Consider the following 16,717-nt stretch of genomic DNA (forward strand, 5'->3'; position numbering starts at 1 on the left):
TTTGGTCACAGCAGTCTGTGGTACATGAGGTTCAAAAGGCATAATACATGATAAAAAATAAATAAATAAATAAATAATAAATTACTGCTGATTAATTTAAGTTGCTGGTCGGGTGTATGAAATTCCCACAGGGCAAAAATCACCTGTGGGGATACCGGGACCAGCTGGATGTGAGGTGCCACTAAACACATGGGGTTTAGTCTCTTTGGGGTAAAACCCCCTAGTTCTTCAGTCTATTTGGAATAGAAACTAGTTTTGATTGCACTAGTCTGTTGTACCTGGGGTTCAAAAGGCACAATAAATAATAAAAATAAATGATTGTAAATAAATGCGGTTCAAAAGGCATAAAGAGGTACTTAGGATCAACATATCTACTGGCAAAAGATTTAATAAAAGAAAATCTATACTATATATATATTAAAAAAATCTTTCTTTGGCGGTCTTGTCAGTGGTTGTTTTTTTTTTTAAATTTATTTTTTAAATTTTTTAATTTCTTGTTTCCTGTGGTCTGCTTTATCTTGCAAACATTTAGGCTCAAATGAGGAGCATCAGACAAAAATCAACAGTTGGGTACAAGGTTTCAGAATAACTGTGGCACTAAGGGAGGGTTCACGTGCTTTAGACATGTGTGTACACACGTGCATGACAGCATCACTTCTTTTTGGGGCTGCATTACATCACAAGAGCAGTAAAATCAGATTTCCTCCTGTTCTCATACGCTTCCCGTGCATCATTTATCAGGAACCTGCTCCAAATCCAGTGAGTGACAGAAAAGAGATTAATTGTGGTTCTGGATGATTTTTTTTTCCCCTTTTATTTCTTACAGTTGAAACCCAACAGCAGCTGGGTTTGCCTGCAGATGTTACTGATGTTTGTAACTGGGGCAGGGCAGACAAGATCTGTAGGTCAAGGCTGCTTCTCTGGAAGCTGCTGATGGGAACATTCTGCTCATGTGGATTAAAAAAAAAACCCTGAAGTCACAGGAGCTTCGAGACCATTTGTGCTGAGGTACAAAGGATGTTTAAATTCTGCTTACAGAACTGTCTGAAAGTGTACACTGATTCACTCCACAAATATATTACGTTTCTTTGTCTCCCACAGGCTTAGAAATCAGGAGATTGCCTGTCAGAACTGGATGACTTGTCTTTTTCTGGCTTGATTCTTCTGAACAATCTCCATAGAAACTTTGGCCTCGTACAGTGGGATCGGTTCATCCAGCTGAGGCCTGAAGGGAAAGAGTAAAAGTGTCTGCTGAGCACACTCAGATCTACAGGGATGTCACAGGGCAGACTTTACTTTCACTGTGTAAACCTCACTCCTTAAACAAAATAAAAGTTTTATAGCTTTGCTCGAGTGCACAGGAGGAGGGAAAATCCCAAAAAGCAAACAGGAAACGATTTAATAAAAATATATCCTTAGAGGGGGGAAAAAAGGGGTGGTGGGGAGGGTGTTGCTCAACAGCTACAGTTATCCTGCTTTGAGGGAAGGGATCCCACCTCATTATGGGAGAGTTCCTCTCTCCTGAAGATCTTCTCAGGAGTGTTAGAGCTGGCAAGACTTTTCTGCTTCTGATGCTGAAGTAAAAAAAACCACAACCCCCCTGAGATCTCTCACCTGAAAATGCCACTTGATAATTTCTCCATGATATCTTCTAGGATGGGTATCCAGGAGGACTGTCAAGGAACAACAGAGCTGGAGAGAAACCTCTAAATAATCATGTTTGCTGGTCAGAGCCCTGTACTGATACAAGCCCAGCAGGATCCAAGCAAAAGGAAAATGAATCTCAATTCCAATCTTTAGATCAGATTTTTGCACTTGTTCCTATATGAGAGACTTTTCCTGCAATAGGATGAAGAAATGAAATATGGAATATTTCAATTCTTTCAATATAAAAATATTCAATATGAAATACAAGTGCAGCCTGCACTAGTACAACATTAATCAATTAATCAATGGCATTTTCTGTGCAGGATGAAGAGGACAGACTTTGGGGCCAGATAACTGCCCTGACTATCCATACAGGCACCCAAAATAAACCAAAATACAACTGGGAACATAGGAGAGCCTGGGAATTCTTGGAGCAGAGCTGCCATCTGTGAGTTGATGAGTAACACCCAGGACAGCACAACAGATGGGACTGTATTTAGGCTTTGTAGGAAACTCAAAAAACAAGGTTCATCCTTCATTTTAAGAGCAATCTGGTTGTTATTTGAAACTCAAGTCCTTTAAAAAGCCATCAGCTTGTGATTTCTTCAGACACTAATGCCAGGTGCTCAGGAATTTCACAAGATACACAGGTCCTTAAATCCAAAACCACACAAACCTTCCAGGACTGGAAATGTGATGCTGAGGGAGCTCAGTCCAGCTGCTCCAGCCCAAATTTAGAAGGCATTCCTTTTCCCATCATTCCTTTTCCCACACCCATATCTTCCCTCCACACATTCTGAGTACATTAACAAATAAGTACATTTTATGTACATTGCAAATAAGGAAATGGTAAGAAGCCAAAATATTTGCACTTCTGCAGTGACCCTGACTGCATGAAGTTTACAGATGATGCATCCAGTGCCCAAAAGAAAAACACAAATCATTCCAGAGTTTCACTTGCATAATATAAAAAACTTAAGAGAATTAAATCTTCAACTAATTGCTTCAAATTTGAACCAAAATATTGCCTTTTTTTGTCACAGAAAAGGTGTTTTCTATTGCAGCAGAGCTTGTACAGACATTTTCAAGGCCAGAATTCCAAGTGCCCCCCAAAAGGATATAGAGATACTTCCCTTGCTGCACGTTGGACAAGTTCCAGATCTCCTCGTTCAGGAAGGACACCGTGGCTCCTTTAAGGAACAAGGAATGGCTGTCTGGAGGATCCAGCTTAAGCAAATGAAAGAGAAATGTTATTTAGTTACATTTTCCCTTAAAAAAAATAAAGGTTGAATGGTTATTCATACAAATGGTTAAAACAAAGGAAAAAATCACCCCTTGCCCATCCTTAAAACTGAGGAAACTGGTAATATTTACAGGTTTGAGTGATAGTTTTCTGTATATATCTCTACATATTCGTTGTACAAGCTACTTGCTGCCACAGGTATCTTTACCTGAAGGTTTTTTTCTGTTGTTATCCAGTGTCCCCCAACCCCAAGCAGAGTGATGATGTCGTGCTTGTGAGGCAGCAGCTGGGATTTTGAAGCTGATTCATCTTCAGCACTATATAATTTCACTGGGGAGGAAGAATAAATTCATTTGAGCTCAGCAAAGGAGAATTTAGAAAACCCAATATATCTGTCTATTTCCACACATTTCAGTGGAACTCCAAGAAGTTCTTCAGTTATTTCAGCTGAAAATAGTTGAAAACTCTGAATTTCCTATTTTGTTTGTACTCTGAATATTTTGTATGCTTTATATACTTTATATACTTTATTCAGAGTCATATCTTATATGACTGAATAGTAACTGCAGAGCTTTCAACCATTAGAGTTGGTTCAGAGAACAGGTTGCCAGTGCTGGCAATTTTGGGTAATTTTTGTATTAAAACGAGGCAGCAGAAACAGTGATGTCACAGCTCTACCCTTTGAACACATTTTTTTTATTTTCACTTTTAAACAGAGGAAGATTTCAGCTGAATTCAGCAGCTTCCACTAGAGGGTGACACAAGGAGGGCTATGGAATAAAGATAAAACAGTGAAAGAATAAAATCCTATGAAGTGGTGCAGCTTCCAGCCACATTCCTTGCCAATGATGCTGTAAAATAATGCTGTGAAGCCCAAGGCAGTGGTGGTGTGAGGAGAAGCCCTCCCCCAGGGAATACCTCCAGCATCCAGCACAATGTCCCCTCCAATACCTCCAGCATCCAGCACAAAGTCCACTCCAACACCTCCAGCATCCAGCACAATGTCCCCTCCAACACCTCCAGCATCCAGCACAATGTCCACTCCAACACCTCCAGCATCCAGCACAATGTCCCCTCCAATACCTCCAGCATCCAGCACAAAGTCCACTCCAACACCTCCAGCATCCAGCACAATGTCCACTCCAACACCTCCAGCATCCAGCACAATGTCCACTCCAACACCTCCAGCATCCAGCACAATGTCCACTCCAACACCTCCAGCATCCAGCACAATGTCCACTCCAACACCTCCAGCATCCAGCACAATGTCCACTCCAACACCTCCAGCATCCAGCACAATGTCCACTCCAACACCTCCAGCATCCAGCACAATGTCCACTCCAACACCTCCAGCATCCAGCACAATGTCCACTCCAACACCTCCAGTATCCAGCACAATGTCCCCTCCAACACCTCCAGCATCCAGCACAATGTCCACTCCAACACCTCCAGTATCCAGCACAATGTCCCCTCCAACACCTCCAGCATCCAGCACAATGTCCACTCCAACACCTCCAGTATCCAGCACAATGTCCCCTCCAACACCTCCAGCATCCAGCACAATGTCCACTCCAACACCTCCAGTATCCAGCACAATGTCCCCTCCAATACCTCCAGCATCCAGCACAATGTCCACTCCAATACCTCCAGCATCCAGCACAATGTCCACTCCAATACCTCCAGCATCCAGCACAATGTCCACTCCAATACCTCCAGCATCCAGCACAATGTCCACTCCAACACCTCCAGCATCCAGCACAATGTCCCCTCCAATACCTCCAGCATCCAGCACAATGTCCACTCCCAGCCCTCCCGTCTCCTCCAGGCAGCTCTCGGCCACGTCTCTCTTGCCGTGGGCCACGTCGATCACCCGGGCTGGAAGAGGGGGACACGGGGGTGACTCCAGGAGAAACGCAGAGTTTACACTCCCAGTACAACAGGAGCCTTCTGGGCTCTCCAAGTATCACAAACCAGGCTGCAGCTGAGTCAGAAAAAAAGTCAAACCCCCTGCCCATCGTTCTCTTCCCTTTTACAACCCAGTGCAAAATCCACACCAAAAACAGGAATGCAGAAGTGAGACTCACAAATCTGTTGGGCCCAAAAGGACAACACGTGGTGCTTTAGGAGTCAGAAATCCTTCTGTAAGTTCATTCTCTGCTATTCTTCTTGGCCCTTCAAAACTACTGAGTGCTGGAGTGCCCAGCTGTGTTACTGAAGCCAAAGAGTGGCCAAAAGATAAGGAGGCTTTTCATCTCACATTATCTCTGGAACAGGTGGTGGCGGTAGATGACCCATGATTCGGAGCCATATAGGAGAGTAGACAAGACTATGGCTTTGTAAACACTGATCTTGGTGCTTTTCTTTAAGTGTTTATTACGCCATACTCTCTTGTGGAGTTTTCCAAAAGCATTATATGCCTTAGCTAACCTGTTGTCTATCTCTCCGTCGATCTTACCATCTGAGGAGATGAGGCTACCAAGGTAATTAAACTGTTGGACTGATTTGAGCTCTGATTGGCCAATGGTGATGTGGGGATGATGGAAGACCACCTGAGGTGCAGGTTGATGGAGGACCTCTGTCTTCTTTAAGCTGACTTCCAGCCCAAAGAGCTCAGCAGCATCTGCAAAGCAGGATGTTAAACGCTGCAGGGCTGCTTCTGTGTGGGCAACAAGGGCAGCGTCATCAGCATAAAGCAGCTCCCGGACAAGATGGTTTAAGGTCTTGGTGTGGGCCTTCAGTCGCCTTAGATTGAATAGACTTCCATCAGTACGGTATCGAATGTAGATACCGTCCTGATCATCGAGGTCTGCTGTGGCCCTTTGGAGCATCATGCTAAAGAAGACGGTGAATAGGGTAGGAGCGAGAACGCAACCTTGTTTCACACCATTCTTAATTAAAAAGGGCTCAGAAAGTGTGTTGCCATATCTGACTTGGCCGTGCTGATCCTCATGGAGTGAGATGATCAGCGCTGCCTCCGTACAATCCTTAACATCCACTGGTCAGATTTTGTGACCAATACATCTGTACTAGAGCAAGCAGCTGTCACTAGTATTGAGGCCATGTTACTGAGAACGCAGCTGCGATGGGCAGGGCACGTCTCAAGGATGAAGGACCACCGCCTCCCTAAGATCCTGCTCTATGGTGAACTTGCCACTGGCTGCCGCATGAGAGGAGCCCCGAAGAAAAGATTCAAGGACTCCCTGAAACAACATCTCAGCCTTGGCCATATTGATCACCATAACTGGTCTACTCTGGCCTCCAATCGGGTGGCCTGGAGACACACCATCTATAACGCAGCTGTCTCCTTTGAGAACTCACGCAGGATCACTCTCGAGGAAAAAAGGCAACGCAGAAAGAACCGTATCTTGCAAAATACACCATCTAAGGAGTCTTTCTGCTGCGCCTTTTGCAATCGGATATGTCTATCTCGTATTGGCCTCATAAGCCACCAGCGTGCCTGCAGCAAATGTGGATAGTGCCTTCCCAAATCTTCGTTCGCGAAGCCTAGCCATGATGATCTCTGGAACAACCACAGCAGCAAAGCTTTGGGTGAGCCCTCCCAGCACAGCTTCCCTTACCCTACAGAACTGATCTCACAGCAGGGATGAACTTACATCCCATGGCTGCCTGATGGTTTTAACCTGGAAATGGCTCTCCAGGTCATTAATTAAAGAGAACACGTGGTCACAGTGTAATGAAGATGGCATATTAATTAATTAATTAATGGTAGTCACGTTCCCCATGTACAAACAAAACCCCATAATATCCTTCTCAGTTTCTTAAAAGGTTGTTCTTATGACAGCAATTTGACAAGGTATAAAACCTCTGCAAATACTTTCACTTTGTGAGAATAATTCTGATTTTGTGGACCCAAAGCCTGACTATGACAAAGAAAGGCCAGAGTTTCACCAGTCTGACTGTTTTCTGATTTCTGCTTAGTTTTTTGTTCCTTAACTCAGCACAGTGGTTCAAACTCCACTTATCAGAATCCTGGTCAAGTTCCTTCCTAAGAATGCTGGAAAAATTCCACTCCACTGTGGCAAAGGCTGAGAACAAACTAATATAATTTTTTATAATCCTCTGTAAATTATACACTTCTCACAGAGCATTTGAAAATCAGTTCAGTTTCTCCTTCTGTGACCTGCACAACTTCCAAAGTCACGTTATTCTCACTGGCAAAACTGCAGTTTCTCTCTTCCATCACCTCTGGGAGAAGCAGAAGTCCCAGGATTTCCCAGCTTCTCCCAGGGTTTGCTCTCCCCCAGGAAGTTCAGCTGCAAAGTTTAAAAGCTGTCACCCAAGGGATGTGCTGGGGGTTTATTGACTGTGCTCAGGGGAGCCAGAAAGGCCCCCCCTGAAAGCTCAATGTTGGTGTTTCAGAAAAAAAAAAAACCCCACACAAATCAAACTAAAAAAAAAAAATGGGGTATCCCAGGGAACAGAAGAAATATCTGTGTATGTATAGATTCTTTTTTTCTTGTGTTTCCAAAAGGAACTCATCACATTATTAATGGAATATTCTGTCTCGAGTCTCAAACACGGGGCATTAAAATGTCAAAATCAGTTAAAATCCCCTCCTTCATCCTATTATCATATTTACTGGAGAGATTACTGAAGACACAAAAAGCCCCATCCTGTTGGTCTAAATACAAATCCTTAAACATTACCAGGAACTTCTGCTTCAGGCACCGGGATCAGATTTATTAAAAACAAACCCCAAAAACCCAAACACAAACCCTGAGGCTTTCTGCTTTTGCACTCAAACTGTTTCTCTCTTTAAAGCTGTACCCAAGTTCTATTTCTTTATTTGAAGTTGCAATTATAACTTCCCCCCTCCCAACCATCCCATGGAGCAGCTTGTTATGCCCAACACAAACTGCTGCTCACTGAAAACTGAGAGACTCTTGCTAAAAAACTCCCAAAAAACCCACTAAACGAGCACAAAACTGAAAAATTTCCACCCACGGACATGAGGAGCCACTTAGAGCTTGGGTTACTCAGAGCCTTTATTTGATATTAACATTAAAACTTAAAACTGCTGAACTTCAACTGAACTCAAAACTGCTGCAAAAAGCAGCTCTGCCAGAGTCAGACTGGAATGTGCTGGCAGGGCTGGGAGAATAAAATTGCCAAGTCCTTCCTTAGCTCATGAATTTTTCATATCATTAGCAAAATATACCCATAAAATGTTGCAAAGGGAAGATTTAAGGTGTTTTGTCTTTGACCCTGGTGTAACAAACCTCTGCACATCACCAGCATTCCCAAAAATCCTTCAGTTCTGATGTCTGTCATGTCTAGAGTACAGTAAAAGAGGCTTCTGGAACAAGGAAAAATAGGGCTTTTTTGGCAAGTTGCAAAAAAAATAGAGGTAATATAAATATAAATAAAAACTCCAGAGAAATGAGTCTGCCAGGTCCTGCATTCCCAACAAAAGCTTTGCAGTTCCCCGTGGAGGATCATTCAGGTCAGGCAGCAGAAATGCTCTTGTGTAACACCAGGCTCTGCTTCCTGCAGCATTCTGAGCCTCCAGAGCCTCTGGAAGAGCTCCCTGGAAACTCCCCCCAGCCCTGCAGATGTGTGGAGGGCACACTGGGCTGTCTGTGCTCCCGGGAGCCGGGAGGGGATGGAATTTGGCAGGAACTCCGTGTCTGGGGAGCAGCTCCAGCTCCTTTGAGCCCTGTGCTCACACAGTGTCCCTGAGGCAGTGCCCTGTGCACCTGCAGAGCACCAGTGCCCGGGCTGGGGAGGCACTGGGAGCCACAGAGGGATGGGAACTCTGCTCCAGTTCTCCTGGGAAGGCAGGATTGCCGACAGCAATAGAGAGGGGGGAGAGCCCAGGGACTGAACTCACCTGGTAATCTCACCCCAACCCCTGCATGTTTGGGCCGATGCACATTTGATAACTGGCTACACAAGGCACTTTTTACAGCTGCTTTTCTGTACACTTCCTTGGACGCCAACAAAAATCATCCACTGACAACTAAACACGGTGACTGAACTGCAGCCCCCTGTATTTTGGGGAGGAAACAGGCACCAGTTCTAACCTCTGTTCACTGCCCTGCAATCCCACCAGACCTGGCAGTGCCGTCCTTTCCTTTAAAACTGCCTGAACAAAGAGATATTCCACTTTCCTCCACAATGCAACATTGAAATAAGGACAAGTTTGAGCAGAAAAGACTCCAGGAGTATTTTCCCGTAGTCCAAGTGGCACCATTACTTATCAGGGAATGAAACCCCAAAACTGAGGTATCAAAGAGAAGAAGTCAGGGAACAACACAAGGATTGTGTGTAAGGCCAAGCTCGTTTAGAAAAGAGGAAAAGGCAGAGCCTGGAGTGTCCAGGTCCAGGTGTGACAGCACCTGGGACTGAGCTCAGCCCAGCCTGGGAAGGTACTCCTGGGAGGAAAGTGGGGCTGGATGTCAGGGCTGTGGTCACACCTGGCCTCTGGCTCAGGGACCTGGATCCCACACTGGGATCCTGCTGAGTTAGGAACCCTTCCTTCTGCTCACAGCAACCACTGTGTCCAATGAAAAGCCTTCTTGAGCATTTGGCCTAAAAACAGCACTCGAGCACTACTGGAAAGCCCTGACAGTCATTGCAATTTAAATGGAGAATAAAAATGCTGAAAAAGGCGCCTAAACCAGAAATTAAACACCTATGGAGTACAGAAGTAACTTGAGAACTATTTAATCAGACTATTTACCAATTTTCATTTCAGTTTTCAGCTACTGAAATAAGTCTCTAGACCAGACAGAAAAAAAACTATTTTGAGACATCCTTTAGGATAAACTGAAGGATCAAACTTACCCACGGGAGGCCTGAGCCTCTCCAGGAACTGCTTGTCCTCCGGGCTGTGGGCAGTGCAGACGACTTTGGCCCCTCTGTGCTGGGCCAGCTGAACCGCGATGGTGCCGAAGGGCTGCAGGGGGGGAAAGCAGATTCATTCATTAATTCATTAATTTATTTACCTACAGCAACAATTTGATGCCCTTTAAGAACAACGAGATCACAAAGGCCATTCAGGAGAAGTCAGGGGAGTATCCACAAATGAACTTACTCCTGCAACAAAACACAGCTGAACCAAGGACTGAACATTCACAGATCTGCTTCTGTCCTACGTGAGGCCAAAAAAGGTCTTTTCAGTGACTGAGCAAACTGTCAGTCATTAACTGGTTCTTCTCTTCAGCAAAATAGCTGAGATTCTACTTTAATTACCACAACCACCTTCCCTGCAATCGGGACTCGGAGCTTTGGGACCTGCTGGAGGAAGAAATGCTCCAAGGAAAAGCCCCAGCTGTGTTTCCATTACAGGACCTTGGCTGAGGAAGCTCCATGTCTCCATTAGCAATGAGGACTGCAGGGATGCAAATCAAATTATTTATAGCCAAGGAAAGTTAAAAAGCAGAGGTGGGAAAGGAGTAAAAAACAAGGCATTTTCCTGAAGTTATATCTGAGGGCTCTGCTGTGTCACTGTACAACAGCAGAAAACCCTCCCCACCCAGCAGGCAGGATGGAATCCTGGCTCAGGATCTGATGTGGGAAGGCCACGAATCCATTCAATTAAGGGCACTGCCAGCAGTGAGGCAGAAGCCTTGGGAAGTGCAGGTGTCCCAAATCCCGAGGCTCTGGTGCTCAGCCAGTTATTCCCAGCAAAGGGATGAGGTGTCCCTGCAGTCACTGCCCAGCTGGTACCTACACTGGCTCCATCCAGCACGAGCACAGTTGTCCCAGGAGAGGCCTGGGCCAGGTAGTGCAGGGCTGTGTAGGCCCGGAGCCCATCCCGCACCGTCCCGGCTGCTGCAGCCCAGCAAACCTTCTCTGGCTTCTGCACTGGGGGGAGAACACACAAACAAACAATCAAAACAGGGCAAAACCACCCAGCAAACCTTCTCTGGCTTCTGCACTGGGGGGAGAACACACAAACAAACAATCAAAACGTGGCAAAACCACTCAGCAAACCCCTGCCCTGTCCCAGCTGCTCAGGAGGGTTCCAGCTGCAAACAGGGCAACGTCAACAACACTTATTTCCCTCTCAGGTATTTAAAAAAAAAGAAGGAGAGGATATTTTACCATATTTTACCCAATAAAAGCAGGGGTTTAATTTTGGTATAACCAAGTTTAAAGGGGTCACCTCCTAACTACATAGCTGGAATTCATGGACACTCACAGAAACACAATACAAACTGATTTACAGTCACAGAGCCCCAGGGTGGTTTGGGTGGGGAGAGACCTTCAAGATCATCCATCCCACCCCCTGCCATGGGCAGGGTCACCTTCCACCAGCCCAGGTTGCTCCAAGCCCCGTCCAACCTGGCCTTGGACACTTCCAGGGATCCAGGGGCAGCCACAGCTTCTCTGGGCAGAACAAAATTTGACCAGAAGAGCAGTTTGCTCAATAACAAACTGTTGGGAGAAGCACAGACACTCTCAAATTTAGTATCCTACTCATTAAAGCAAACTATGGCCAGAAAGGGAAAACTGGAAATTCACAATAATTGAAGAGAATGTTTCCAAACTAGGCTTTCCCTAATCCTCATTTCCCGAAAATTCCTTTCTCCAGCCTCTAGTCTGTTCACTTCATCCCATCTGTTAATCTGTGATATTCATGGACTGAGTCAAAGTGAGGAAAAGCAAATTTCTCCTCAGTAAATTTTGTGACAGATGAGGTGGGGGAAAAGTGTAACAATAATGAAGCAAAAAAAAAAAAGGGAAGTTAGAGGGGGGAAAAAAAAGAAAAAGGAAAAAACCAAAGTCAATTTGTGTGATTTGGGCCAAACATGAACCTATTAAACATCAAGGAAAAAGCCCTTGGGAGCACTGAGAGTTCAAACCTCTGTGACCAGGTGGAGCATCTGGAATGTTGGAATGTTGTAAGGGAAGGAGTGTGCCCAGAGGAATGAGCTCCCTGTTAGGAAAGCTGACCCAAAGTCTAAAGAGACAGTAAATATAAATATTAGCAAAATATACAATCTATGTACCCAAATAATGCTCGTGAACCAGGATAACTTCACAGAGACCAGACTCCTCAGAATCCAGAGGTAAAATTCCTGAAAGGAAAGGAAGACAGACCTTGAATTTCACACCAGCATCAGTTCTAACCAAACCAGCTCCTGAGGAAACCCCTGGGCCCCCTTGGGGTGGGTTCAGTCACCTCTGGGCACGTTTGTGATGGGCAAGAAAACCTGGACCCTGCGGTGTCCGTGGGCACAGGGCAGTTCCAGAGGGGCTTCAACCAGCATTTTGGGATTGGGGGCAGAAGGAATGGGACACCAGTGAGTGGGTTTTGCTCCTGGCACACTCTGTTTTTGTCAGGTGATGTCTGAACCCATTTCACACTGAGTGTTCCCAGCTCCACTCCAGGCTGTGGCTCCCAGAGGAGGAAACAGGCCCAGAGGGCAAACAAGACACTCAGGGAAGGCAAAGAGAGCACACCCAGAGCAGGCAGAAATAAAAAGATCCCCATCCTGGTCATGGCAGAGCTTTTCCCTCCTCTGGCCACAGGAGGTTCCTGAACAGGAGGTTCTGGCATTAAATCAATCTCCTCAATAAATGTCCCCTCCACCCTAGGGAAAAAAATTCTCTTCTTCCCCAAACCTTACACCCCACTGAGACCTTAAATCCTCAGCAAATTTGGCTGCTACTCCAGTCTTTCCTAATTCCCAGTAAAAACAGCCACCCTACAGTAACTGTACACACCTGCAGCTCTCTCCAGGGTTTATCCATGGAATTATCAGTCTATGGGAGCTGCCAACAGCAGTTCCTGTGCAATGAGGAAATGAGGCAGGAAGGGCCACAATCTCCAAACACACATTCTTACTGTCCACTCTGTCCTACCTTCAGAACTTCAGCCATCCTCTAATCCTTTAACTTACCACACAAAACATAAACAGGTCTGAAAGAATGTCCCTAAGAGACATCTCCTCTCTCCTAAAGCACCATTCACATTTTGGTGGTTAACACAATACCGTATTTCAAATCCTGAGAGAAGCTTCTAGAACAGAATTCTCATTTGCAAGAGTTTGTTCACGTGACACCAGCTGAACCTTTGAAAACACAGGTCAGATGGAGCTTTAACATCCTTATCACCTCAGCCATTCATTGTAAAAAGATTTCTGGTTGTGTCAGTTGATGAGGCCAACAGGCACTGACTTACCCACCACTTCATCATCCGGCTGGAAAAAGGTCACCTTGCTCCCAACTCACCAGGAAGGGGGGAAAAGGAGGGAAGGAGAGAAGCAGATTAATGTTTATAGTGAAATGGAACATATACTTGAAAGCTCTGCTTCTCACTAGCTCACAAAACTACACACTGCTAGGGAAAATAAATAATTTATTAATTACACACACCCCACCCAAATTCAGCCCAAACGTTGAATTCCCTAAACTTTGGCACCTGATCCACAGACAGTCCCATGCAGGGACACAGAGGGGGTCTGAGAGAGCCAGGCTGGAACTGCACCCATGGGTGGATCCCCAGGGCAGCAAATGCTCTGTGAGAGAACTTCCTGCCATAAAGGTGTCCTGTACAAACAGGATTTATGTGTTCTGGATGGCCAGACCCAATTCCTGCTCCTAATTCCTGCTCCCCCTCCCCAGACAATGCCACTGACTCACCTTCCAGCACCACTCCAGAAATCTCTCGCCCCACAGGCACAAGTTCCTTCTTCAGCTTAATTTCTGACAGAAGCTAAATTAAAACAGTGGTTACAACACTTACTGAGGCTCTAAATGTGCATATTTATATCATCTTACAGTGTTTGATCATCCCAGGAAGGAGGCTGGGCCATTCCCAGAATGTTATCCAGGGAAAAAAGGACACACTTTCCTCAATTCATGTTAAACCTTGGCACTAATTTTCTGTATTTAAATTCAGAATAATTTAAAAAATAAAACCACAGAGTTATTACCAGGCAAGACAACCTGGGACTGGGGAGTGCAGGGGAAGACAAGAGGGGTTTCCTGCAGGAGAACTCCCACGTGCCAGCTGACCTGTCCCCATGAACGAGCACCCCAGTTACAGGTGCTTTTGATTTAGGGAGATGCAGGAGCCCCCCAGCAATGCTGTGCCTCTGCACAGCCTCAGATGGCAGAGATGGAACTGGGCCAGTCCCCAGAGACCACAAACACCCCCAGCTTTCCTCAAACCCCGGGGAAATACCTTTGTGTCCACCCAGCTCAGGGCACAGGCTCTCACTTGCACCTTCACCTCGTGGTCCCCGGGGGGAGGGAGGTTTTCCTAGGACAGATTTACAGATGTTACATTGCACAGTGAGCAGGAATGTGCTCCCAGGAGCCTCTCCAGACTTTCCCACAGCCCCTGCTCAGGCTGTTCTGCAGGCAGAACAAGAATGTTTCCTCAGTGAAAAGGGATTTATCTCCCCATTTTGAGTACATGTGTATCACTATTATTATTACTGTTCTATTACTGTAATTCTCACTATGACATTACCATTATTATCACTATTATATTCCTACTATTATTGCAAACTGGTCACCAGACCTCACAAAACCTCTGTAGACACTGACATTATTTTTCTGTTGGGTTTTTTTCCCCCTTCTCTGAGACACAAATCCTGACAAACCCACTGAGGTCAATATTCCAACAGTCCAAACAGTGCCAAAGAAACAGTCCCACAAGTGGTGGCTTCCTCCCTTGCAAAAGTGTTCAACTAATAAGGCCTCCCCTTCCTGTTTCACCTTTTGGGTTTGGGATTGATACCAGAAATGATCTGAAGGAGTTCAGTGCTGCTCCTTTAAAGTCTTCAATGAGCCACGTTGAATTCCATGGCTCCAGAGAGCTCCTGAGGAGCTGCCCCAGGCACAGGAGCACAATCCTGTTCTTCCATGGTGGGTGTGTGCCAAGAACTCCCAGGAGGAAAGGAAACACCAGCAGCCAACACTCCAAACCTGATCATTTCCTCAAGCTCTGTTTCTACTTTTCCAGTGACCAGAAAACCCAACCAGGAGATGTGGACACAGGGTGAATTTTTCAGGCCTGCAAAGCTTGTTTTCAAAGCTTGGACAAGAAAATTGCAGAGAAATCCAGCACTTGGCAAGTGCTGCCTGATGATAAAATACACCTCTCCTGCCTTCAGTGCCCTGTCTGTGTGTGCAGGGATTCTATCAGTTCTTTTTCAAGCCTAGAGGAGACTGAAGTGCTTCAATTCCCTGGTGGCATTCAGCCAAACTCCCTCCTCCCTCTGCCAGATTAATGGAGCTGTTGTGATGGGAACTCACTCTTTCCTGGAACACAAAAGTCATTTCCTCTCCAGGTGAATTCTGCTGCCCAAACAAGGCCTTCATAGCGACCTGAACAAACACACAGAGACCAAACTGTGATGGCTGAATGTCCAGAGAGCAAACAGGTCATTAAAGCCTTATTAAATTAAATAACTAAAATCACTCCATAACTGTTTCCAGGCAATTCAAGTCTTTGTCATTCAGAAGTTTTAAACCAGATCAACAGATGAGGCAACACGTGCTGTCACCTGCAACAGGTTTTGTTCAATAACACAGCAAATCCTCAGGGCTGAGAATCCCAGAATCATGGAATGGTTTGGGTTGGAAGGGACCTTAAAGCCCATCCAGTGCCACCCCCTGCCATGGGCAGGGACACCTTCCACCAGCCCAGGTTGCTCCAACCTGGCCTTGGACACTTCCAGGGATTCAGGGGCAGCCACAGCTTCTCTGGGCAACCTGGGCCAGGGCCTCCCCACCCTCGCAGGGAACAATTCCTTCTCAATACCCCATCTAAATTTCCCCTCTTTCAGTGGGAAGCCATTCCCTCTCGTGCTGTCCCTGCAGCCCCTCTCTAGCTCTCTTGGAGGCTCCTTCAGGTCTAAAGGCAGTCAGTGGCACACAGGAATCCCCGCTGGGTGCCCCCCGGCACTCGATGGGCTCTTTGCCATCCAAATCAGACCCGGGCGGTGCAAAGGCCAACACACCCCGAGCAGGAACGCGGGGACCCTTCCGTGCGACCGCACCACGAACCACAGTTCCGGCTCCTGGGCTTCTGTGCCAGCCCGGCGTACGGCGTGCTCAGCGCACAGGAACCTTTTGGAAAGGAAAGAAACCACAGGAAAGCCGAGTTCACGAGGACAAAGTCCCCGGGCAGCCCCCCAGGGCTGCGGGACCCCGGGAGCCGCGACGCGCCCGCGGTTGCCATGACAGGCCGTCACTTCCGCCTCGGATGCAGGCACCGCCCCCCACCCAATCACGTTCCCCGGCGGCCCCGCGGGCGATTCCGATTGGCTGCGGCGGCCGCCGCTCGGCAAGAACGCCTTGTCGCGATTGGCCAGCGCGGCTGTCGCTCATCCCAAGGGAGGAGGCGGGAGGCGCCCGGCGGTGCCGCCCTTCGCGGCCAGAGGGGCAGCGCCGTGGAGAGGGAGGAGACATGGAATTACCTCAGGAGTTACCGCCGTGTGCAAAATGAAGACGCCGCCCGCAGCCGGCGAGAAGGGTCCCAGGCGCTCCCTCCGCTCCCCGAGCGCTGGCTCCCTCAGCCTGGCAGAGCCGTGATTGGCCGGAGGAGGTGAGACCCTGTGGCTTTCCGGGCTCTGATTGGCGGTGCGCCATGTCCGTCAAACATGGGGGGCGGGCAGAGCGTCTGTCAGAGCCCCGATCCACCGCAGGGGGCGGGGCCATACTGCTCTCCCGCTCTCTGACTGGCCATGCGCCTGCCCGTCACACAGGGGGGACGGGCGGGAAGCAGAGCGCCGCGATTGGCAGGAGGGGCGGGACTGCGGCGTTCCCCCGTCCGTGATTGGTCTCGCGTCCTGCCCGTCAGGCGGGGCTGTGCGCGCGCGTCAGTACGGCGGCCGCGCGGGG

At 47.1% G+C, this 16,717-nt stretch overlaps 1 protein-coding gene and 1 long non-coding RNA gene across 6 annotated transcripts; both read right to left on the minus strand.

Annotated features, from left to right (window-relative positions):
* Window positions 1-480: 480 nt before the first annotated feature.
* Window positions 481-16,430, minus strand: CRYZL1 (crystallin zeta like 1). Of its 5 annotated transcripts, none has more exons than XM_032680139.1 (14): window positions 16,294-16,430; window positions 15,881-15,943; window positions 15,128-15,199; window positions 14,049-14,126; window positions 13,505-13,577; window positions 13,044-13,088; window positions 11,869-11,937; window positions 10,587-10,720; window positions 9,698-9,809; window positions 4,667-4,765; window positions 3,099-3,220; window positions 2,769-2,874; window positions 1,615-1,660; window positions 481-1,225 (listed from the first exon to the last, which is right to left on the minus strand). In XM_032680139.1, exons 3-14 carry the CDS (start codon window positions 15,191-15,193, stop codon window positions 1,126-1,128), a joined length of 1,050 nt encoding a protein of 349 aa, XP_032536030.1. In that variant the 5' UTR covers window positions 15,194-15,199; window positions 15,881-15,943; window positions 16,294-16,430; the 3' UTR covers window positions 481-1,125. The 5 variants fall into 5 exon arrangements, with proteins under 5 accessions (XP_032536030.1, XP_032536029.1, XP_032536028.1 ...); XM_032680138.1 differs by having other exon boundaries at window positions 15,874-15,943; XM_032680137.1 differs by having other exon boundaries at window positions 15,835-15,943.
* Window positions 3,570-4,647, minus strand: LOC116782998. Its single transcript, XR_004355424.1, has 2 exons — window positions 4,502-4,647; window positions 3,570-3,808 (listed from the first exon to the last, which is right to left on the minus strand). It is a non-coding gene; the product is annotated as an uncharacterized LOC116782998 (long non-coding RNA).
* Window positions 16,431-16,717: the final 287 nt, after the last annotated feature.

This window comes from Chiroxiphia lanceolata, chromosome 2, assembly GCF_009829145.1.
Source record: "Chiroxiphia lanceolata isolate bChiLan1 chromosome 2, bChiLan1.pri, whole genome shotgun sequence".
Lineage (NCBI taxonomy): Eukaryota > Metazoa > Chordata > Aves > Passeriformes > Pipridae > Chiroxiphia > Chiroxiphia lanceolata.

What these genes read in the sequence shown, in the direction of transcription:
- CRYZL1 (XM_032680139.1), bottom strand. Translation starts at nt 15,193, where the DNA reads ATGAAGGCCTTGTTTGGGCAGCAGAATTCACCTGGAGAGGAAATGACT. An exon ending in GGTTCACGAGCATTATTTGG is followed by an intron (nt 10,721 to 11,868) that starts GTACATAGATTG and finishes TTCTCCCCCCAG; the next exon opens with TGCAGAAGCCAGAGAAGGTT. An exon ending in CATTGTGCTGGATGCTGGAG is followed by an intron (nt 3,221 to 4,666) that starts GTATTGGAGGGG and finishes CTTCCTCCCCAG; the next exon opens with TGAAATTATATAGTGCTGAA.